This window comes from Ochlerotatus camptorhynchus, unplaced genomic scaffold (assembly GCF_037179485.1).
Source record: "Ochlerotatus camptorhynchus isolate MF236.1 unplaced genomic scaffold, CSIRO-AGI_Acam_v1.1 ptg000180l, whole genome shotgun sequence".
In the NCBI taxonomy this organism is placed as follows: domain Eukaryota; kingdom Metazoa; phylum Arthropoda; class Insecta; order Diptera; family Culicidae; genus Ochlerotatus; species Ochlerotatus camptorhynchus.
Genome location: NW_027040670.1, coordinates 425,073 through 449,383, shown reverse-complemented (window position 1 = coordinate 449,383; position 24,311 = coordinate 425,073). Strand labels below are relative to the sequence as shown.

Here is a 24,311-nt window from a genome sequence, read left to right as displayed (position 1 = left end):
TTTGGGTGTAGATGTCTAAATGATATCAAAATTGATTATGCTGTTGATATGACACTGACCAACAAAACTGTTATTGTAATGGATAATTTGGCAACAATGAAGGTAGAATGCTATAAAAATGCAAAATAGAGTTAATTGACAGCAAAATATTTGCAATTTTAGTAAAAAAAAAAATCTTTGAGTTTATTGACTATTGCAACCACCAAGGGCGTAGCCAGGTTTAGAGCTAGGGAGGTGCGAAAAAAAAATTGTACTATGGAAAATTTGGCCGAATTCCATTTCCCCAAAAGGCTTTTGTTGCTGAGTTTAGGAGGTAGTCGCCTCCCCCCTGCCCCCATCTGGCTACGCCTATGGCAACCACCTATTACATATTTACAGTATTCTGATCGCATGAATCAAAGGTAGAACGATGTGAGTGAAATTTATAAATTTTCCATAGTAATTTGCCATATTCTCCATACAAACTTTAAACCATTTGAACATTACTAGTTTTTGTACAGGTTATTATTTTGGGTTTATTATAACTTTTGCGGAATTTATGGCTTCAGCAAAATCGCGAATTTTACATGACATGAGTCAAGTCGAGTTTGAATACGAGGCACTGTTTAAATCTGAACAGAACACATTTTTAATTTTATATTGGTTCTTGGCCACATTTTTAAAAAAATCAAACACTGTTCTTTTCAATGCATAAGGCCGATTCAAAGAATAATCACTTAAATAGGGTTGGGCAAAAAATAAAAAAAAATAATCGACGAAAAAAATATTAATGTGTGAACAACTAATTTAGTGATAAATAAATAAACAATAAATAATAATAAATTTTTAAGGAGGTGATATAAAATTCTATTAAAATTTGCAACTAACCGATTCACTTTATATCTGTACGCAAGAAATATTGATTAACATTTGAAAAGGGGGTAGCTCTAAAATGTAAAAAATCCATATTTTGCCACATATAGAGAGAACAGTTCACAATCTACTCGATAAACACGAAAAAGTAGAAGAAAATATCACTTCAAATCATCAAAAACGTTTCTTCTTACATGGCGTATTTACAACTTTCAACTCTATGATTGTGATGCATGATGATAGATTACACTGTTAACTATGTGTCAAGCTTATAAAATCATCCAGAAAATGGATAGTCGTGAAATAGGATTGGAGTCATTTTGGAGCTACGCCCTTTTCAAATGTTAGTCTAGAAATCAGTTCTATTTCAGGATTGTTTCGATGAAATAAAACAGTTGAGCATTCAAAATAAAGGTTTCAACTTTCAGGAAAAGTATCAACAGTCTTACTCCGATTTGGTTTTGATGTAATGACGAACTTTTCTTGAAATACATCACATCATGTTTTGGACACTCTGTTCGTCAACTTGAGCCTCCATTTTATTCCACCATCTCTTCATCTCTGCAGCATCCCGAGTCACCTTTCCAATCTTTTTCAGCTTCCGCTTAACAATTGGCCAATATTTCTCGATTGGGCAAAATTGAGGGCAATTGGGTGGGTTGAGGTCTTTTTCGATGAAATCCACCTTGTTGTCATGGTAGGGTAACTGATGATGGTTGGACCTATTTAGGCCGGTTTCATACGACGTCAACATTCATGTCGTATTTTTTTGATGAATTCAACATATAATTATGAAAAATGCGTGATTAGGTGAAAGATCTACTTTTCTTGTTTCTAATAATAACATAAAAAGTTAAATATTATGAACACATGATTTTATAAAACGTTTTTATTCAGCAAAGAATTATGATGTTGGTTGGACCTATACTGATCTTGGTTGGACCTAAAAAATGATGATGGTTGGACCTATTTTTGCAAATGCTAGTTTAGCCCATAATTGTTCAAAAACTTAGTTTATAGCTTATTGGTATCATGAAAAAAAACCTTTTTATACAGTTTTTATGAATTTGCTATTTTAAAAAATCAAGAAATTTGAGTTTAACTTCATTTTTAAAAAAGTTCACTTTCCACTCATTAGCTATTCATCATGGCTCATTTTCTCGGAAAATCATTGACGCGATTTTGAAAATTTTAAACGTCAAACTATAGGTATTGTGGTCCCATTGAAAGCTATCGAATATTTTTAGAATCGGTCAACTGGTTCCGGAGATATGGCCGGAACAAGTTCCAGGGTATATGGAACATGGACCTAATTTTGACATGGAAGGAATAAAACCTATCATTCGATAACAAGATCAATAACAAAATTGAGTGCCTTGAACCACATTGGCCACTTCCGGGCATGTTTTGGGTGCCCCCGGGGAATTTAGGGGCTTAAAATGACAAAATATCAGAACTTAATTCCGGTTTTATAGTTCTTTTTTCTCCTAGGAGATTTTTTACGGAAATATGTTTCAGTTAGCAATTTTTAGTTTGTTAACATTTTATTTCAAATTAATTCACACATTGAAGGTGTATGAGAAGTAATTAGTGTCAATTCATATTAACAGATTCTTTCGGCGCTTTCGTGGTAGTTCGGAAATCGGTGGTTACCCTTTCAGCCAACGATGGAATTCCTCCTTTAAATTTTCGCTCAACTAGTGACGCAAGGTCTTTAGCAGCTTCCCAGATCTTTTTGGCCGTCTTGGCACAGCCAGAAGCAGCGCACATACAAACCCAATCCGCTAGCTGGTTCTCCAAATCAACACTCAACATTATTTCCCTTCCATATTTCTTGCCGTGGCTTCCCTTAATTTTTGCGTGAAGTGTCGTTTTCGGAATATTGTACCTTTTCTGTGCCTAATACGCGGTAAGTGATTTATTTCTTGCTAAAAGAACAGCCTTTTGAAAATTTTCGACCGTATAACTCTTTTCTTTAGCCAAAACGAAATCGAATTTCAAATCAGCTGCGCATGAAGGATGTAGACAAACCGAAGCGCACCTAGCGGCCGTCTTAGGAAACACATAGGTCCAACCATCATCATGCGTAGGTCCAACCATGATCATATTTATCTATTCGAATTTCGTCAATTATTCAAACATTTTAGTGAAACCAATGGATAAATGGGGTACTAACGTGTTGTTTACACCTTAAAGCAGTATTTTACTGCATGAAAATAAAATTAAATGTAAAAAATATTCCTTTTTTGTATGTTTGAAAGTAAGGCATGATGACGAGCAAATGTGTGGAAAGTGAACTGTTTTGAAAACACATTGAAACTCAATTGTTTTGAAGTTTTTTTTTCTATAAAACACCCATGCAAATTGAAGAAAAAGAGTTTTTTTTTATGATAGTAAAGTGGTCTTTGAAAAAAATATTAGCGAAGATTGACTAAACTGGCGATTGAAAAAATAGGTCCAACCATCATCAGTTTTTCGATAGGTCCAACCAGAATCAATTACCCTACCACTGAAGTGTCTCTTGACTGTAGTGGCCGCTAGCCAAATCTGGCCAAAACTTTACAGGGCCTGCTTTGATGAATGGAAGAATGTGTTTTTTTTCAGGCACTCTTCCTTGTAGAGCTTCGAGTTCATAGACTCATTTGTAACGAAAACTTAAGTTTTTTGTCCACAGCTGCTAATCGCTTGCCAAATCAGAAATTATCCAGCGATCTCATCCGCAAAAACGGATTTATATTTGTTGAGAACATTTAATTGAGCCGTGGTCACATACAACTTTTGCCCTGGAAGCTGCCCAAAGTCCATCTTTACATTCGTTTCGTTGTCCATCAGTATGCATCCGGAATTCCTCGTGAGAACTTCTCTATATAACTTCCGAGCGCATGTTTTGGCCATTCGGTTCGGTTTCAGTGTCCAGTTTGGGTGCTTGCTGGCACGATAAGAACGATAGCCTTCGCGTAGATGGATCATCCAGACGGTGCTTTTGTTGGAATTGTATTTAATGGCAATGTCGCCATCAGAGAGTCATGGGTTTGCTCTAATTGTTCTCAGTACCTTCCAATGCAGTTGCCGACCGTAATTTCCACTACTATGCTTACTGTGATCCATGCGAACAATAGTTTTCCACTTACGGAAACGTTTGAGGACACTGCGCACTTAGCTAAATTCAACGATTTAGCAATTTAACTTTTTTAAATCTTAATGAATCGTAACAAAACATTTACCACTGAAAAAGTAGAGCTTCCCAAAAATTCGAGAATCGACCACTAGGACCGTTGTACAAAAATAAGCAGTGAGTCAAGATCTCATCTTCGTCATATTATGTAAAATAGCCAGAAGAATATGCGTCTAAAAATAGGGTTTCGAAGTTTTGAAAAAGCACCAAAGTAAATTGCAACTTAAGTGCACGGAACTGTTCTCAAAAGTTCATTATCAATTTTCCCCATCAGAACCTAAATTTAGATCATGATTTTTTTTTTCATTTTGTTCAGCTTCACAACATGTTGATTTTAATTTTTTTTAGAGAAAATTCCGTGTCGCCTTGAACTTTGCTTGCAAATCGCTTTTAAATTTTTTAAATTTAAATTGATAAAATACGTGCACCTTTTTTTAGAGGTTCTAAAAACTCTTCCCCGCGTAGACAGTTGTTCATACACATTTTGGAAACCACGTTGATACTTCAGAGGGGGGAAGTTGAAGAGTGCCTATTCTTCAACCTCCTCCACTCCAAAGTATGTACGCAGTTTATGAACAGCCCATGTTTGCCTTTATCAACACAGTACTTCTTCTTTGTTTTACACCGACTTTCAAATTAGTGTTGTAGGGTTCTTGGGATTTCGTAGGAAAAAGTGGTTTTCATCACGTTCAAGCTGTTGCATCCACTAAACATAACCCCGAGTAATTAGCTTTCCATTATGCTGATGGAAAGGCATTGCGCTGTCGGCAATCCTGCGGGAAAATATAAATAATGACAAAACGAAGCACATCCGTGTCTTGGCGTTGTTTATTACAATGAGGATCATCTTATGGTAAAATCAGATGTTTCGAAACTGGCGCCAACATCTAACTTATTACCTTAACATTCTAGATACAGTTTTTTTTTTTATCTAAAATAAAATAAACAAATAAACAAAGTAGCTCCTTTGAAGACGTTAAAATTCCACAGCCTACTGTTTTCGAGCTATATGGAAAAGTAAATATAATTGATGAGAAGCTTTTTTTTTAGCTTTTTAATTCGATATTTTCATTAGGAACCATGTAAGGCAGTGGCGTTTCTTTAACCTCAATCTACCTGTGCACCAACTCTCAACACATAAAAAATATCAAAATATTGCTTGCAATGGATAGGTATCGAGTAAACAAGACAATTAAGTGTATTTTTCAACCGATTCGAGTATGAATGTGGCATTTTTTTTCTCCATGATTTGTTTTCCGTCGAACTTGTTTTCCGTGCTGAGCACCAATGCTACCGACGCCAGTGAGGCAGCTCCCACACCTGGAACCTACCTATCGACCTATCACAACTCATGAACCGGGGACCAACGGCTTTACTTCCGTGATCAGAGATGTTATGCCTCATAACATCCCGGCGGCGCCGACTGGGATTGAACCCAGGCCTGCTGGGGTGAGAGGTAATCACGCTTACCACTAAACCAGCAATAAAACATTAATGTTACATGAAAGCATTTAATAATACATTCATTTGCATTGAATTTTACATGAACGTGTGTTTTTACTTGGAAGTCAAAAGTTCAATCGAAATTGATTTAATTCTCAACGAACAACGATGTAAATTTACATGAGCGTGTAAATTTCACCGATAATTATTTGAACTTCAGATCGATAAACATGCAATTTTATATTTAAAAACCTGCTTCAGTTGGTAGTTGAAAATTACAAAATATTTTCATCTGTAACACCATCTTGAAAAATAAAACTATATTTAAAGCGTTAATAAAATAGTTCTTGATATTGAGCATACTAAAACTGTGCGCTGGCGTGGTGGCAGAAGTTGCATTGTTGGACAACAATGATGAGGAAACGGAAGAGGAGATACAAGCGCTTGAAGATGAAATGGTAGAAATGAACCCCGAAGGCCAAGGGTGGAAAACTGTGAAGAGGAAGTAAGTGATGCTCAGAAACAGCTGTCACCGGTATTCAAGCATCCGAATGATGACACTTCCAGGAATAGGGACTTAGAAAAGGTCAAGTGGCCGACACAGATAAAGGAACAACACAGTAGAACGCACACTGTGAATCTTTACCGAGGGAACGTCAGAAGAAATAATCACGACCCCCCTGCAAAAATGCTTCCAAATAGTGTTTTTAATTGATTTAGTACAACTGTTTTCAAAGGCTTTCGGCTCTGTAAGGTTCTATTAAGACAGTTGAGCTTAATCAAATTAACGAATTAAAGAAAAATAAAGGATCGTAAGCTACCTTTCTAGCAGTTTGAAATCGATATTAAGTGTTCAAATAAAATTCAATACACCCTATTTTGAAATAAAAAGGGACGACTAGAATTTCCCGCAATGTCACATGCGGCAATTATCCATTATCTCCGTGATGGATGATCTCTCTCGCGAAAGTACTTGAGAAAATTATAAAAATATACATAATTGTCAATAAGAATAATACATATCTGCGAATGCTAGACACACACCCCAACGGGGGAATAAGAAGCGCTCATACTATGATAATTTTATTTCGTTTGCTTTTTTTGCTGAACGGGAATTGGAGAGAATCGAGGCAAGTGTGTGCGTCGTTGTACAATGCTATAACCATTATTATGTATAGTAAAAAGTGTAGATAGAACACGAAATACAAAAGAAAAAAAAATCATTGCATTGTCTGCAAGGTCAACTAATATCATTCGCTGTGCTATTCGCTGCAGAGGATGAAAGGAAACGCAACTAACATTCAATGTAATAAATTTTTGGTTTGCGTGCAGGAAATGACAGAGCAAAGAGGGAGAATGAAAGCTGTCGGAGAACGATAGAAGCTCATCCAGAAGGAAAAGGCATTTTTTTGAAATTTCGCTGGCCAAATTTGAAAGATATAAAAGCAAAAAGGAGAACTCTACAGACACTTTAAATCAGGTTTATAATTACTCACTACAGCTTAAATGTTATTATTCGGAATTATTAAACTAAGAGATGTTATAAAGGCAATTTTTATTTGTAAGATGCAGGAAGAGGAGGCAAAGGTTGTGTATGACACATAAAACCTTTCGTCAATTTCGCTTCCAGAGTGACACAATTTGCGATTAGCTATAACGATGAGCGCTCACTCATCGCGATTGCTTATTACAAATGAAACAAACTGATAGCAAAATTGACAGGTTTTATGTGTTATACACAAACTTTAGCTTCTATTCTTGCATCTTACATATTAACATTATTATTATTATATCTCATAGTTCCATAATTTCTAAAAGTAGCATTTTAACTGTAATGATTACTTGCAACCTTGTTTTAAATACTGAGTCTTACCATCATTGGAGATAAGCTTCATGAAATACTTTCAAGTGAATGTAATTCTTATGAAAAATGTATGCTGTGATTAACCTTACTTTAACGTCAAACGAAGGGGAAAAAATAAAAATTAATTATTTCATCATCCCACTTCCAGCCAAAGAGAAAAAAGGAGTAAAAATTACTCAAACAAAAATTCTGTGATGCACGCGATCCCGGGATTAAAAAGCTTATTTCCTGGGACCAGGGAATCCAGGAAAATGCCAAATCCCAGAATGGAAGCTCTAGTATCGGCTTCATTTGGTTGCGAGTTTATTATCTCAGGACCCGAGCAAAGTCTGAGATCAAATTGAAATCTAAATTTGATGTTGTGATTTCGCTGATAATGATTACTGTCATTTTGATGCTGGAATTTGCTCGGGAAGGGCTCAATGAATGAGATTTGGGAATGGTTTTTCAATCACTGCTTCCAAGCAGTGTTGCATGCAGTATCGTTTCATCTGACTTGAATTTTATGATAAATGCTTTCTCCTCCGCAATCCGATAAGTTGCTTCCATCTGAACGAAATTCGCATTCAAATGGGCATTGGGAAAAATGAATTCGATCGTATTCCATATTCAACGCCACTCATTTATGCTCCCAACAACAACAACAACAACAACGACTAAAGCAATTGAGCTGCAATCAATTACAAAAGCTTACCAAAACACTAGCTGCTATCGACAGACTATTACGTGATGTACAGTGGGAGGTTCAAACTCAGATAAATGTACTACACTTAATCCAATATTTGATGAATATGCCGTTTGTATGCATTATTCATATTTCAGTCCAATTACTTTTTTTTAAAAAATGAAGCATAATTCGCTGTGCCCTTTAGTGTTGAGCTTTGAGTGACCACAGACTGATCGCTTGGGAAATCAGAAGCGTCAATAAAAGTTAACTTGTCAGAAATTAGTTCCGAGAATGCTGGAACATTATTAGAGAAACATTACGTCTAGGATGTTAGCGGTCAGTAATAGATCGTAACCTTAATCTTGCCATATATTCGGATATACATGATTATAAATGTACTATGATCTACTAACATTGTTCAAAGTGGGTAATTACAGTGCTGCTCGAAATTCACCTTTACATCGACATGTTTGAGTAAACAATTTTTAAATCACCATAATCATTTCTGCGTTCTATGTTTGTAAATGTGAAAATTTTCGAAGGAATCAACTTACTTCAACACAGGAATAATGACAACGTTGTGAGCATGCTTGGCATACACAGTTTTGGTCACAAACTGCTCATTTGCTAATAACTTTGCATACAGTTGACGAAACATAGTTCTTTTTAAAGCAGTAGATAGAATAGAGTTTAGCTTGTTATATTTTAATTCTAGTAAGTAGTAATAAACTGTATGTATTTGTTTTTGCGTTGTAAAACTGAAGTGAGAAATGCTCGCTTCGCATCTCGAACTTTAAGTGTAAACATTCATTGGTGTTGATGCAAATGTTAAGATTTACCTTACTCTTTGCATATCTATAGTAAACTATGATCCTAATCTATCAATTACCTTAAAGAAAAACAAATTTCAATGTCAACCACTGAGTGAAAAGTTATTAACAAATGAACAGTTGGTGTGTACAACTGTGCATTCCAAGCATGGTGGTGAGCAGTGTCTGTTTTTATCATTTACCATCACACGCAAGGAGTAGCGCTTCAACATAGTGTAGATGAATTGTGTTCGTTTTGAACATCTTCGCTGTCACGTACGAGCAAAACGAACAAATGAGTTCAAAATACATCAACGAATACGCGTTTGTTGATATTCACCAGTGCTTGATTATCCAACCCAAAATTATCAAAATCAGAAGCGATCCTCAAAAGCAAAATAATCAAATTCATTTTGGGCAAAATGATTATTTTGAATATTGTCGACCCTTAAGCCTAAAACCTCAATATTATCATCAATTCAGCATGAGTCAATAATGTTGTATCGATCTGTGAGTAAAAACCAACAAAACACGTTTTACAGCGCAATTGATCCTCAAAATCATCCCCACCAAGATGACGATAATGAAGAAACAGCTACGAATGAGCAAAAACAAATGTCGACTTCGATACTCAGAGGTATCAAGGCAACCTTTTCCTTTTATGTCAAAATTCAAATTCATGCAGGTAGTTGGTCTATCTGTTAAGGTTGTCTTCATTTTCAGCTAAGTTGAGTGTAGAAGGAATGATTTTTATCAGCACTGGTGGTGAGCATTTTCAGGCCAAATAGCAACAATAAATTGATTTTCAGATTCGACCATCTGCGATTTGCATGAAACTTTGCAAAATTGGCAATTTTATGGCCATACATTCACATTTGAGCAAAAAAAAAAAAAAGCCACGGGAAAATACGTCTCACGGGAAAAAATTTATCAAAATGGCATATTCTATTCTGATGAATGTGGGCGTATAAGGAAATAGAGGAAGATTAGTAATTTCCAATTGATTCCACAACCTTGTTTTCTTATCCTTGATAGATACGCGTATTTCATCTACAATTTGCAGAGTGTCTTCACGTCATTAGCCAAATATTGTGTACCTTAGCGATACCCGTAGTATAATTGCCAATGCGCCCATGTACTGATTGGTTTATATGGGTTCAAATCCCACAGGTTCCGTAGATTTTTTTTCGCAATATTTTCTTCTTCTGATCATATATATATGTATATATATATGTGTGCTTAGCTTCTCAGTATTTATTAAATAGATATTTCCAAAAACAGTCATTTACATGAATTATAGTCGATAAATTTAGAAAACAAATTCTTAGTTCTCCAAAAACCTTTTGCCAGAAATCCATCTATTACGCTCTATCAAACGTATTGTTAAGGCAAATTTGGCGTGATGTTCCCATTGAACCGATAAACCGAAATCACCACAGCAAATCCTATTCACCGTACTGTGAACGTTACATCCCAATGTAGGTCACAGACTTTGCTGAATAAAGATAACGGATAATAAGTAGGTACCTACGTGGCAGCCAGGAATCGACGACGAACGCAATCAGAAAGTGCGGCAAAAAAAAAAATACATCAGCAAACGACGACGACAGCGTTCACATTCATACGTTGCAATTTTATTCGCCAACTCCGGTTATAGTGCGAGCCAATGAAACGGCAAAGTGTAGAGAATCGACTCGAACGAAGCAATGTGACGGTCCATAGGTACCGGTTCCATTACTGACATCCCGGGCATCAACGCTTCGCTTCTGTGTGTACATTTTTATGAGGTGGAAAATGATGGAAAATTTATGAGTTTTAAATGAAAATATTTATTAAAGCCTGCCTGCCTGCGTAGCGTTCATGCTTTGCCCTTTGCTTGCTTCCTTATTCTCTGCGTTACGGCGATGCTTCTCTGAGGACTACGACAACAGCAGCATTCACGAGCTGTGATGAGATACTTGCCGCCAGCGCCAGGTCAAGAGGCGGTATTGGCTTTTGGAAAATAGACAGAGAGACTCGGAATTTCCGCTTCAATCGGGAAATGACGCTGGATGTTGGTGCAGCCAGACCGATGCGCTAGAACCGAAAAAAAACGTGCACAACGAAGCAAAATTCAATTTCTACACTTTTCTAGCGTCCCTTAAAAGCGACAGACACAGTTGGTTGGAGTGTAGTGAATGTTGAACTCGTCCAAGACCAAACCATTAGAGTTGTGAGTTGAGGATACGCGGCGGGAGGACGACAGTCGGTGAAACGGTCCATGAAAATCATAATAAAAAGTGGATTTACGATTTTTCCTGAAAAGAGTGAGAAAGTTCCTACCACAAGGGTCATCGCCAGAGTGGAAGAAAATTTAAAATTATTGTAAAAACGTTATTAATTGTGCAATTATGGGAGACGAGTGAAGTGGAAGCGATGAAATTAATTACTGTTTTGTTGCTTGTGCTGGCATCATCATAGGCGACTGTTGCTTTGAGTGTCGGATCGTCGTTGTCGTAACTCTTTGCGGTGGGAGGATGCATTGGCAAGTTTATTAAGTTGAAACAGCTGGAGATGAGAAAAACTGAGTGAATTCGAAGAAAATCTGAACACAGAAAGTGAGACATTGTATAAGTTGAGCGCTTTGAAAGATGAATGGTTGCCGACGGGGCTGATAGAATGGATCGGATTCCATTGAGGATTTACATAATAGCGGAGTAATTAATCGTAAGTATGAACATGAAGCTGCGATATTGCCTTTAAGGATGTTTTCTTTTGATAAGTGTGCTCGGCAGATTGAGCATGGTTGCCGGCCGTGCTATAGTTTATTAACGAAGGAATAATGGGGCTTTCATTAGCTTCCATGATAATTTTTACAATTTATGTTGTATTCATAGATAACGCTATGTAAGCACAATTTGCACTTTAACTCTCTTTTTTGAACGGATTTGAACAAACAAACAAAATTCAATCAATGTGTGTTGTTACTGAAGTTGAAATTGAGCGAAGGGCCATTAATGCGATAATACTAATCAAATGCGTACTCCTTTACCTAGCTCATACTTTGAAGGGTTAGGGGATTTGAGGTATGTCCTTAAATACACAGGCAAAAAAGAGCGCGTTTGACTTGCTCATATACTGTCTGCGTCTGTGCAATAGTTCATTCGGGGTAAAATCGACATTTACAATATGCTTCAGACACAGAATATGCCTTAAGTTTGTGTGTGTGTGTGTGTGTGTGTGTGTGTGTGTGTGTGTGTGTGTGTGTGTGTGTGTGTGTGTGTGTGTGTGTGTGTGTGTGTGTGTGTGTGTGTGTGTGTGTGTGTGTGTGTGTGTGTGTGTGTGTGTGTGTATCCCTCTAACCACCACTGGCCGGCAGTGTTATTATGGAAGAACTCTCTCTAAAATGTCGCATTTATGGTCATTGTAGACAGTTTTAGTCCGGGAGCTAGAAAGTGATAGCTCTATTGTAGATCCAGCAACCCATTTCAGGATGTCTGGAGAGTCACGCCCATTCCGAGGTTACTTTCACTTACAATAAGCCCCGCATGTATGCATCACCGTTATCAAATGGATATTGGTAATACATACACGCTTCCAGGTTCAAAAATATTAGTATTTAGTTTGTTTTTTTTTTTATTCTAAATGTATTTGGACCATGTTAGTTTGATCCTCCAATGGGTTCCGTAGTTTTGATTTTCTCTAAGCTTTGCATCTCATTTCGTGATGTACTTTTATCGTTGTTCCTTCAACGAACACAAATTTGCATTGCCATCTGGGAGGAGGTTCGCGTCTAGTGTTTTCCCCAGGAACAGTTCGCGGCCACCAATTACCACCCGTCCAGTCTTGTGCGTATCCAGCGAGGCATCTTTCATATTGCTCGCAATCTCCGACACCGGCGAGAGACCAGCAGCCGAGCACTTTTGCAAGCGGAAAAATTGCTGATTCACGGCAACGTCGGCCACCGGATCACCATCAAAACTCGAACGCTTTACTCATTTCATTTATACAGCCTCAAGCTGTATTCAAATGTTATACGATATGAAGAAACCTTTACTCAACCTCTATACAAGCAAATCTGGCGAACTTATTCAGCTACTTATGGCTGTTGTGACGGTTCGGACAAGCTCTTATTGCATATCTATTTACGCTTCTATACAGCTGGTATCCTGCTGTTTAGCTGTGTGTGAAATTGAAAAGCGCTTACTCAACCTTTACCCGATTATCCAATAATCACTACACAGTTTTCTTTTGACGCCAGGTTAAATATTGTTTACGCTCTTTTTTTTTGTTGGAGAAATTTATCATGTTTATTTTATTCGAATCAAATTAATCGAAATTAGTTATAAACACACCACCAAATGATTCACACTTTTATTTATTATTAATTTACACCGGAGCCTGGAATCGAACTCGAGACGACCCCATTGGCGAACCTTGATACTACCAACTTCGCTACGCCAACACATTGAACTGACGTAAACAAAAACACATGCCCTTCTACAACAAGATCGCTGAGTAGAGGCTTTATAATAGTGCACATGAATCACTTTTCTCGACTAGTTAATTCAGCTTTAGAAAGAAGCAGAGTAAAAGCTGTAAAACTGCACACGTCTAAAAATAAACCTAGTTGACTGTAAAATAGCTTCCAAAGTAGCGCTAACACAGTTTATTAGTTGAGTACAGGTTGTTTAGTTGTTGAAAAAGCACTTTTGATGTTTATGTTATTCAGCACGAGTGGTTGGTTGTGTAGAAGCCATCAAATAAGTAATATATTGGCTTTATTAGCTTTGTTTTTGCAGCTAAAAGTTGCAAGTTGATTAAAATTTGTATTGAAGTGACATTAGCGTTTATTGGCTGAAGTTATTCAGTGCGACTGACAAATTGAATAATGGTTGTGAAAAAGTTGAACAAACGCTCTCCAAAACTATTTTGCTAGCTTCTGCTTGTAGCTTTATCCGCAGCTTTGTTTCAGCTACTTTACAGCACCAAGCTGGAAAAGTTGGCTTACAAAGCTCAACATGTTAGTTGGGCGGGCTCCCGGGAGGCAATGAAAACCGATACCGAACAATGAACTGAAGCTGTATATTTTGATGTGTTTTCTACATTTCCAAGATTCTCCGACGCCTGGTTTCAAATCCCGGTTGCAGCACTTTTGGTTTTTTTTTTTAAATCTGGTAATCAATTTTGAACAAGGGTGCCAGGGCCTTGCGGGTGAGGCCTGGTTTTTAATTTTTGATGACGATCTAAACATAGAAAAACACTTAAAAAATTCATCCAAAAATGTGTTAAAATCCCAGCTTATACCTTATTTAGATTTTACCTAATGTGTTATTTTGTAACGAGCTACGTTAGGAACATGATAATTCCCTAACCATATTTGTTATAATTTAGTAACCGAGCGGTAGTTTTTATTTTATTTTGTTGGACGCGCCTCTGAACAAGTAGAAGTACTTACCTAAATATAGACAGAGAAAATGTGAAAATATGATCACCTGGATCTTCGCCGCGTTGACACAGATCTTCCTTTTGTCGAAATACTCAGATAGGACATCCAAGCCACTCTGAAGTTTGGCAGTAAGAGCTCCGATGGCCCTTCCCTGGTAGACGATGGATGTTTCATCTGCAAACAGAGATAACGAAGGTGAACAAGTTGAAGAAGATGGGCCCACTTAATTGCGGAATGCCCGCGCCAATGTGGATTGCCATTGAGATAGACTTGGGATGTCCTGTCTGAGGGATAATTTTGGATGGTCTTCACGAGGAAGATTGGAAGACCGTATCGTTGTAATTTTTACACGAGGCTATTATGTCAGACATTATCAAACGCTTTTTCAACGTCTTAAAATGCCATGGCAGATGTCTTAGATACAGACTTCTTCCATCTGAAAATATTGCTTACTCGAGTCAGTTGGTAAGTAGTCGACCGACCTTGTTGGAAACCAAATTGCTGCTCGAGTAAGATGTTATTTTCGACGGCAGATGTTTGATGACGCCGGTAAATCACTTGCTTTTTCAAGGAGCTTTGATAACCCTGCTGATATGGCTGATAGGAGACAAAGGACCCTTCCCAGGTTTCCGGATGGGTATGACTTTTGCTAATTTCTAGCACGAGGGGAAGTGACTAAGCCATAATCAGTGCCAGGTAATCGTAGAATTTAGAACTCATGTGGACTAGTCATGTTTTGTCCGAGATTGTGGGAACTCACGAAGTGTTGGCCAATCATAGCAGCCTTCTTAACAGGAGTTATCAGATGAACCACTGAATCATTGGGACGATTCATTGGAACCAGTGGTGGGGACTGGGCTTATTTTTTTTAAGATTCTGGTTAGCTTCCAGAAAAGGCTTTGCACAATCTGGGATAGAATGGATCTTGTTTGCTGAATAATTATTTCTGAGATCCACCATCCTGAATGATCTTTGTTATTCGATTGCAATTGGTCTTCAAGTTAGGCAGACCAGTACGCTGGATCTGCCTACGAATGGTGTTACGGAGACTAATGTGGTCTTTAGTAGTCTTTAGTGTTACTCACCTGTCTGGATACTGGCATTTGTTGTTCCCTGGTTTGGGGTATTGCTTCCTAGATGGATTGCAGACACCTGCCAACGTCTGCTGACGTCTCCGGTTGGACATCGTAGACGATGGTTGTATCGACGCAGTGTTAATATTGATACCAGTTGAGGCGATGGTATTTGTCCCGCGAAGGTTCGAATCGGTTCACCGCGGAATGAACTGCGGCCACCACCGGATAGTGGTCCGAGCTGAGTTCTTGGTGGCGTGAGCACCGGACTGACTCAACCGAATGGGAGTGTTGTACTGCACTTCCTGCAGGTCATTATTCAGGAAGATACCGTTTTGATTGCGCCGACTGTTGTCCCAAGCTTGATGTCTTGTTAGCTTAACAATATCAAGCTGCAGGTTTGTTTGTTTCTCTTTCCTTTCCGTGTTCGGTTCATCGCCGTTTTCCAATATGGCATAACTGTTGTTCGCCAGCAACTTCTTCGATGCCAACTGCGCAACGAACTTTGCGAACAACTCAAGAGAGCGAGCCAAAACCGAACTGAACTACTTAACGGTCAAGCAGAGAATGAGGTTTAGAGGACGCGCAAATGGTCCATGTATAGCAGACATTAAAGCTTCTCCAAATTGTTCTGGAGTTCAAGTCAATTTATCAAAGAGATCATCCATTACTTTATAAATTTCCATTGCAACCATGCATGTTTTAACTATCGTATAGAGTACGTGCATCATTTGCGTTCCATACATATCAGATGTTATATGTTCTCCATAGGTACTGATACTCTATGCGCAGGGAAGTCGAGAAGATGTCCAACTCGAAACATTTCTTCGACCGGACTGGAATTCAAACCCACCCCCTGGGGCTTGGTGATAGTATGCCTTAACTAACTAGGCTATCTGAGACCCCCGTATGAACTGTAGGCGGGGATAGAAAGCGGAAAAGATTTACTTCATTTGTTTCGGTTGTCCTCAGATAGCAGAAGAATTTAAACCGTAACAATTTTCCAGTTTTACGCACGGAAAATTATCTTCAAGTTCACGTATCGTATCGTTGAAGCTGCGCTATTGTAGCAATAAATGTACAAGCGAACGGTAAAGCTATGTACACGAAGATACACAACCGCAAGCGATGCCGCATGCGTTCTGTTTTGTTTGTTTATTTGTGTAAGTTCAAGGCTCCGTAGGTGTTATCTAGTTATGAAAATTGGCAACTAATCTAAAATGACATCACTTGATTGGAAGATGAACGTATGTACAAATCCAAAAAAATCGAATCAAGCGGCCACTTGATTACTCTACAGCTGATAGTTATCAGCTTACGCGCTTTAGCGGGATCTCTTTCTCTCTATGCACTTGTGTGCACGTTGCACACTTCAGCCAGACTATAAAAGGTAACGATCTCCTGTAACCAGACATTCTTTATAGTAACTATTCATCATTCATAATGCACTTGGCAGGACTCGGGTTCATTCTATTTTCTGCTGTGCTACAACCGGTTCGTTTACGTAAGAGCATTTTAAAATTGAGTTTGGTGCAAATTTGTAATGTGACCATTTGCAGAATGTATTGTGAATCTACAGGACCATTTGGGACCATTGGAACCGCTGTTCATCAAGAACGGTCAGCTGTGGGCTCCGGATGGACCTGAACTAACTTGGGATGAGCAGGAAAGCTCGATAGTGGCTTGTGCCAAAGCGTCGCTCACGAACGGTAATTTGATGATTGATTAGTTTATATCAGTGAGTCGATCTGTATTAATAACCGTTGTAGTGAACAACAACACTGCATCGCTTACGTGCCTATCCGAGCAAAATTTTCTGGTTGATGGTATGCCTATTAACTCGTCAGAATTGGAATGCTCTGGACGAATGACTGGAGAAGTTGAAGAGACTGGTGACAAATGTGGGACCAGTGGGACCTTGTTGAAGCTTGGGTTTGATGTCGAAGGATTGGGATTTCTGACGTACATCGAATCGTGCTATGATAGATCGGAGGCATCGGTAGTTTATACCAAGCATGTGATACCTGGTGCAGCCATCAAGTGTAAGATACTTAGCATGATATTATGATACATCTTGCTGCAGGAGGTTTATTCTACAGATTCAATAAAGGAAGCTTACCGACCTGGATTCAAGATAGCTGGAACTTCTTCGCATGTCAGTCCAGCGACTTCGTACACTCAGCTAGCACAAATGGACAGATTTATTGAACTGCTAGGATCTGAGGACCAAGCCAAACAGTTTCTTCAAGGTGGATCATATTATTTGGCTCGTGGCCATTTGGCTCCGGATGCTGATGGCATCTACAGATCCTGGCAGTGGGCCACCTTCTTCTATGTAAACGTTGCCCCACAGTGGCAGGTATGCACAGGATCGTATATAGATTAGTTTAGTACTTTCATGTGAACATGCAGATACTCAACAGGTTGTCAACGCCGGTAATTGGTTAGTGGTGGAAAATCTGTCTCGCTCCAAAGCGGCCCAACTTCGAGAGGATGTAATCGTGTATGATGGAGTACATGATATTCTACTATTGCCACATGTTGACGGACAATCGATACCGATAACACTTGAAGCAGGTGGCATCAGGGCACCGAAGTGGTATTGGAAGATAATTATATCCCCCACCACAAGTGCTGGCATTGCATTCGTCACTAACAACGATCCATTCCGCAAAGCTATGCCAGTGAATGAGACGCTTTGTGAGGATGTATGTCAAGAGTACGGTTGGAATTATGAGAGATTCGGAAATTTCGATCGCGGGTTCACCTACTGCTGTACGGTCGATAGTTTGAGGGACGCGATTGAGGATATCCCGAAAGATTTTCAAGTGAACAGTGTTTTACGTAAATGATTCGAAACAATAAAGCGCTATATCGAAATGATTAATTTTATCACAATTTAGTCATAGAAAGTATGAGCAGTGGGTTATATATCATCTGAAATAGCTTCGTTTTCTGAGCAAAACGATATTTTTTATCGATCCCATAGATTCATCACTAATTTTAAAACAGGATTTACATTTTTAATTTTTGACGCTAATTCTATTTGTTGACAGTTCGCTATCATAAAAAGTCCCATTGAGTAGCGTTAAGGTGGTGATTTATTGCTAATGTAATCACACATATTTGAAATAGTTCCACTGCACCAAAATTGATGAACTTTTGGATTTCGGTTCCATTTTCAATGCGAATATGTATTTACCTCAATACCCGTCAACAATCCAACCCGACCAAAGTATGAGATTAAATTTAATACTACATTTTATGTTAAGATATCGCTGATTATGATTACTCAGATTGCTGCCGTTTTGGTCGTTTTAACGGTTAAAATATCAAAACTTAAAGCAACAAAATATTCCGCAATTTTTAAAATTTGTCGAACCTCTTAACGGAATCTCTTTATGAAGAACTTTGAGTGTGTTGGTTTATTTCCTTTAAATTCCGTTATAATTGTTTATCTTTTGACAGATACGCGTATTTCGTCTACTGCTTGCAGACTTCATCAGTGCCAAGTACTCAACACAACAATATTCCTATGACATCACATTGAAAACTACTTAATTCTGCTATCAGTGAGAGCAAACTGAAACTTCAATTTGATGTATATTTTTCCTGTTGATAACTAAAAAGGTATTCAATGTTTTGCTAAGGCACTGAAAACAATGCAACACCATATTTTTAAAAAGCAAATGTACAGCAAAATGTAATCAAAATTTGGTATCAAATTTGTTAGCGTTAGCGTTAGCGTTGTTTTGATATACTTCGTAGATTGGATACTAGCGATACTCACGTCTATTCTGAAATTCTCAGAATCAGAATCGTTCGGAACCTGTTCTCGTAGTTACTCGTTACCTAACACTCGATTACGTTGTGGTAATCATCTTGTTCCAGGAAACATTCTTGAATCAGAATCACCTTCTCCGTTCGTGTTAAAATCACTGTAGCAAACAAAATTTTCACACGCACACATATGTAGGGATGAATACCAAACACATTTTAAAGCTATGCGTTGTGCGGGTTGTGTTGCAGTTTCATTTTTGACAGTTTCAAATTTTAGAACTGCCGAGTAGTTTGAAACAATTTTGAACCTCAGCATTGTAAACGGCCTATGTTGTAGTTAATATCAAAATACCTAAGAAAGCGTTATACATCGTTTTACGGAATATTGATGATTAAAAAAGTTAGAGAAAAATGAATGTTAATGAATGTACGAAATTAATGTAAATGATTTTCCACGCCTGGAAGAAACTAAAATTTATGACGCACGGTGTCACCGTCGAAATACTTAATTATGAAAATATTTGTGATTTTTAGAAGCATTAATATCGGTAGCTCTGCGACACGTGGGTTTATTTTGTGACAGATGGCTTCCATTATTTTCTCATAATAACACTTCTAAGGTACTTGGATTACTTTCTTTAAATTTCACTTTTTATTTCGTTTCCGTGCTCTGCCAGTGAAAAAAAATATTGTAGGACGGAAAACTTTTCACAAGCTGTAACACCTTTCATGCTCGTGAGTTAGCGTGCAGGTACTTGAAGAAAACAATTTATTTTTCCGCTCTTTTTATGTGCTCATTTTGGTTGCTGCTATAGTGCACCTTGAATGTTGTACGTACATTCTTGGCCTCGTCATCATCGCCGTCGTTGTCGCATAAGTAGGAAACGATTTTCCTCTGGCTGCAAACGTTACACTTCCTATCCTAGGGTGACAAACCAGAGCAAAGGTAAAACTATAGGTAACCGTTCGTGAGTCGATATCGAAATGCTGATTTGATCTGCTGCAATGCAATGGCCCCTTTTTGTCGTTCTACAAAATCATCCCTTCAAATTTGAATCGAATCAAATAACAGTGTAGAATTGCTACGAAAAAGTTGAACATGCTGTCTTAACGGAAGCACGGAAGTGCTGTGTCCCCTACCAGAGCACAAGGATCATCACTTTCAGCATCATCATAATCTTCACCAGTTGACGTCCCCATCATCAACAGCCACTTTTTTCGCCTGTTTTCATGTCCACATACAAGCTTGGCAGAGGTGCCATATGGTTGGGTATTCTAGGGGTTGCGAAGGGAGCCAGGCAGGCGTTATACTGGAGATATGCACCCTTTCAACAGTAGATGGTAGAAAGGCTGTGTAGTGACGACGACGACATCAGCTGCGCTAGAGTGTACCACCAACCAACCTGATGAATGTGGCAATTATGCATAATTTAGTACTCTTCCCTCATTACCGTGGCCACGTTGCCATAGCAAGTAGGTCACTCGGCTACTACAGGAAGAGGTACTAAAATTATAGGGTTGGACCAATGGCCGAAGAAAGAGATACATACACGAGCATTCTGGCCAGTGTGATGGTAGTGGTGGTTTTAGGATCGTTTCTTGGGGGATGTTAAAGAAAGTGTGATGGTGCCAAATTTATGAATTTTGATGGGTTTTATATCTAGTGGTAGAAGAAAACATTCCATAGAATTTGATGCTATAATGGAGACGCATGGTTCGGCACAGAGATTCGATCAACTTCAAATGAGGTTGTTTAAATTTTAGCATGATTATTCCTTGTACGACTTGCACATTAGACACCGTTTGATGCTGGCAAGCAGAACAAACCCTTCAATTGCTCATAAAAAGAATTCCGATGGCTTGACTTCAATATAGCAACGTCTACACACTACTACCATGCTTCCATAGTCGCGCATCTATAGTGCAAACCTCCGAATGCGATAATCGTAAAATTGTTTCCGTAATTTTAGCAACCCTTTACGACGTTATGTGACCCAATTTAAAAGCGGTTTCCTTGCTACTTCTTCAAGCATCCATGGCATTCATTGGCTGGTGCCATGCCATGGCATGTGGTTCATCGTTAGGTCGCCGTCGTCGTCGAGAAAGAATATCAGTGCCTTCAAAAGGTTCGCGGGAAACGAAGTAAAACTTTATTTTATAGTGCGGAGAAAGCTTTTAACACCCTTTTTATACTGCTTTCCCATCATCAGACGCGCAACCTGCTTCCTACCATGGTCATGGTCCAACTGGGGCAACATATGGGAAAGTTGTGCGCTTCGCTATAAATCGTCTATAAAAAGGCGACTGAGCGTGATTGTGATGGGATTCACCTTTGTGAGTGTGTATGCGTGTCCTGGCGGAAGTGCGAGAACAGTAGTCCTTGGGAATATTGAGGGGCAAAGGTTTAACACTGTTTCTTCCACTAGCAACCACAGTCAAGTTAGCACCATCTTGCGGACGTATTTTTTGCATTATTTGTATTGATACTTTTCCTATCGTTTTACTTTTGCATGGGGTGGTGAGCATGGGGTGGAGTGTGCATGGTAGGGATCACTTGACGTTTTTGGGAGTCAGTTCTTCAAAATTTCAGTCGATTCTTCTAAAAGCCAAAGCCAACATTTTGAAGAGTGCACATCCCGACCCCAAAAAATCTGTTCTAGTTAAAATTCAAAATCAGGAAATCCTGTCATTGCTAAAATCATGAAAAAGATAAAAAAAAAGTATTAGCAACGTGCGTCCAAAAATCTTACATATTCATTGTGCAGAATTTCAGGAATTGAGTTGAATTCAATGAAAAAAATAAAATACTTAAGAAAACATTTTATAGATTTGTTTTTTAAAACTGTACCCTGTAATAGCAAGAAGCATAGAATCGAGTAACCTGGATTGAGTTTTTAATAACTGATTTCATGTTTAGCCCTTACTATTTGAAGCAGCATTTTATATCTGAAAGATTTTATTAGTTATAAACAATTATAATATTTTTGACTGAGGGAGTTCAGACTTACAATTCAATTCTTGACAACGTACCACACAAAAAACCCAGTAGACCAGTAAGAAATTTCATTTTAATGGAAAATTCACCTTGTTGAAACGGGAATCAAAACCTCACTTCATGGTACTCACTCACAGTTTACCTAAAGTCTGCTCCACTTAGAATCCGGACAATTTTTTTTATTCGATAGCAGCGCCTCTAGTGATCGGATTTGGAATTTTTTGACAGTGATTTTTTTTTTTAAAGTACACGTGTTTCAGTAGTGAAAGTTTCGCCTCGACAAGTGCAGTATCAAACAAGCTGTACTAGATGGAAGACGAGAAAAGAAAATTGATCCTGCACACCCACGTCGAAAATCCGAGATGTTCTCAAGCGATTCCTTGATCGCAAACGTTCAAAGCAAACTTCGTGCTGGAACTTCGAATCCAGCTGCCGAACTGGAAGGTGTTGAAGTCGATCAAGAGAAAACCAGGCCTTTCGAATCGGGATGTCACCAAAAAATACGGTGCCAGCCGTAGTACTGCCCGGAGGATCCGCCTGCGAGCAGGCTACCGTTCATTCCGTGTCTCCAAGCAACCGAACGAATCGTACTGTACGAATCGATGAAGCAGAATCGAGTGGCCAGAACACGCGCCTGGAAGTTGTACGAACGGGTTGTGAAGAAGTACAGAGGATGTCTTCTCATGGACAACGAAACCTTTGTCAAGATAGATTACAGGCATGTTCCCTGGGTGATGTCTCCAGTAAATTCAAGTTTGTTTTCGCCGATAAAATCGCCTGGAAACTGATGATCTGGCAAGGCATTTGCAGCTGCGGACTCAAAACCAAGCTTTTCATCACCAATAAAACGGTGTGCAAGATCAATTTTCTTTTCTTTCCTTTTACCGGTGGCAGGGGGAAACACCTCTCACCATCCCTCATTAACGGATGAGCTTGGTAAAGGAGAAGCTCTACCCTATTCATACCAACTCTTTACTTTCATCTCCTCATCTGTCGTATAAAATATCCACTTTTTTTTTCTGATATTTGATGTTAAGCATTTCCAAATTAAAGATTTTGAACGCAGAATCAAATTCAATATCATAAAAAATGGAAATTACTATTTTCTAAAAAAACGTAAGCAAAAGTAAATTATACAAATCACTTCAAATGTTCTTCACATGATTCCGTTGTGAGATTCGATTAAATTTGAGGAATTTATGAAATTTGATTTTAAGTTCCATGACATAAAAAGTTCATTTCGATATCAAACCGTGTTTGAATTTCTAAGTTACCATGTAATGGTTACTTATTTAGTATTTACAAGTCACTATTTGCTCACTATTTCCGTAATTTTAGTCACTAAAGTCACTACTATTATATCGCATCAGCACTACCAGCCCTGTATTTGGGAAAGCGATCCATTCGGATTAAATCTCCGTGTCTCAAATAAAAAATAAAGTTGTCACTTTTTCTTCGTCTTCAAAGTAATGTTGCTCGGATGCTATTTATCCACTTTAAAATGTTTTTATATCTCCAGAAAGGCTACACACTCACACTTAATGGCTCTGTTGTTAAGCTTGCTTGAGCTTGAGCTTGATTGACCGCCCACGGTTGCTACTCTGTTATTGCCAGATCAGCTGTAATTACACAGAGAACCAATAGACGATGCTTGGGACTAGCAATCATCCTCAATGTGTAAAAACTGGTGATCTTAAATTAGGCAATACCAGCGCCGGCCGCGCCCGAACACAGGTCAAGAAAGGAATGGGAAGGATTGTGTTGACATGACACTCGCTTTGATGGAAGCCGAGAACACCTCTGCACTTCCACGAGGAATCACTGGGATGTTGGATAAGAGGGTTGGGTTTGCAGCAGGGTTCGTTTTGGTAAACGATAAGCTGAATTGATGTCCTAACGATCATATAACGCGAAGGAGCTTGGGACTAAACCCACGGTCTTCTGCTCAGTAAGCAAAAACGTTTGCCACTAGGCAGACGAGCACCTTTTTAATCACCGAGTTGCTGTTATTACCATGTAGTCATATTAACGATTGACGAATCTTGAATGTGGATGGGCCTGAGATTAGACTCATGATGTTTTGCTCAGTAAGCAAAAACGGTTGCTCTAAGGCCACCGAGCCCCTCATATCACATAATACCGTTGCTCAAATTTTTGTATCCATTCAAACCCGGAACCAACGACAACAACGAGTTTCACAAAATACACGATACACAAGCGATTTT

General features: G+C 38.5%; 2 protein-coding genes across 2 annotated transcripts in view; both read left to right on the top strand.

The window, feature by feature from the left end:
• The window catches only part of LOC135701949 (uncharacterized), an 89,100-nt gene extending 70,896 nt beyond the window's left edge, over window positions 1-18,204 (top strand). Inside the window, exons 8-12 of the mRNA XM_065222900.1 lie at window positions 16,723-16,815; window positions 16,871-17,020; window positions 17,081-17,353; window positions 17,411-17,670; window positions 17,735-18,204. Of these exons, the coding sequence (XP_065078972.1) occupies window positions 16,723-16,815; window positions 16,871-17,020; window positions 17,081-17,353; window positions 17,411-17,670; window positions 17,735-18,163 (1,205 nt within the window). The 3' untranslated portion in view covers window positions 18,164-18,204. The remainder of the gene's footprint in view (window positions 1-16,722; window positions 16,816-16,870; window positions 17,021-17,080; window positions 17,354-17,410; window positions 17,671-17,734) is intronic.
• LOC135701933 (somatostatin receptor type 2-like) overlaps window positions 1-24,311 on the top strand; it is a 170,862-nt gene that overhangs the window by 3,653 nt on the left and 142,898 nt on the right. The window lies entirely within an intron of this gene.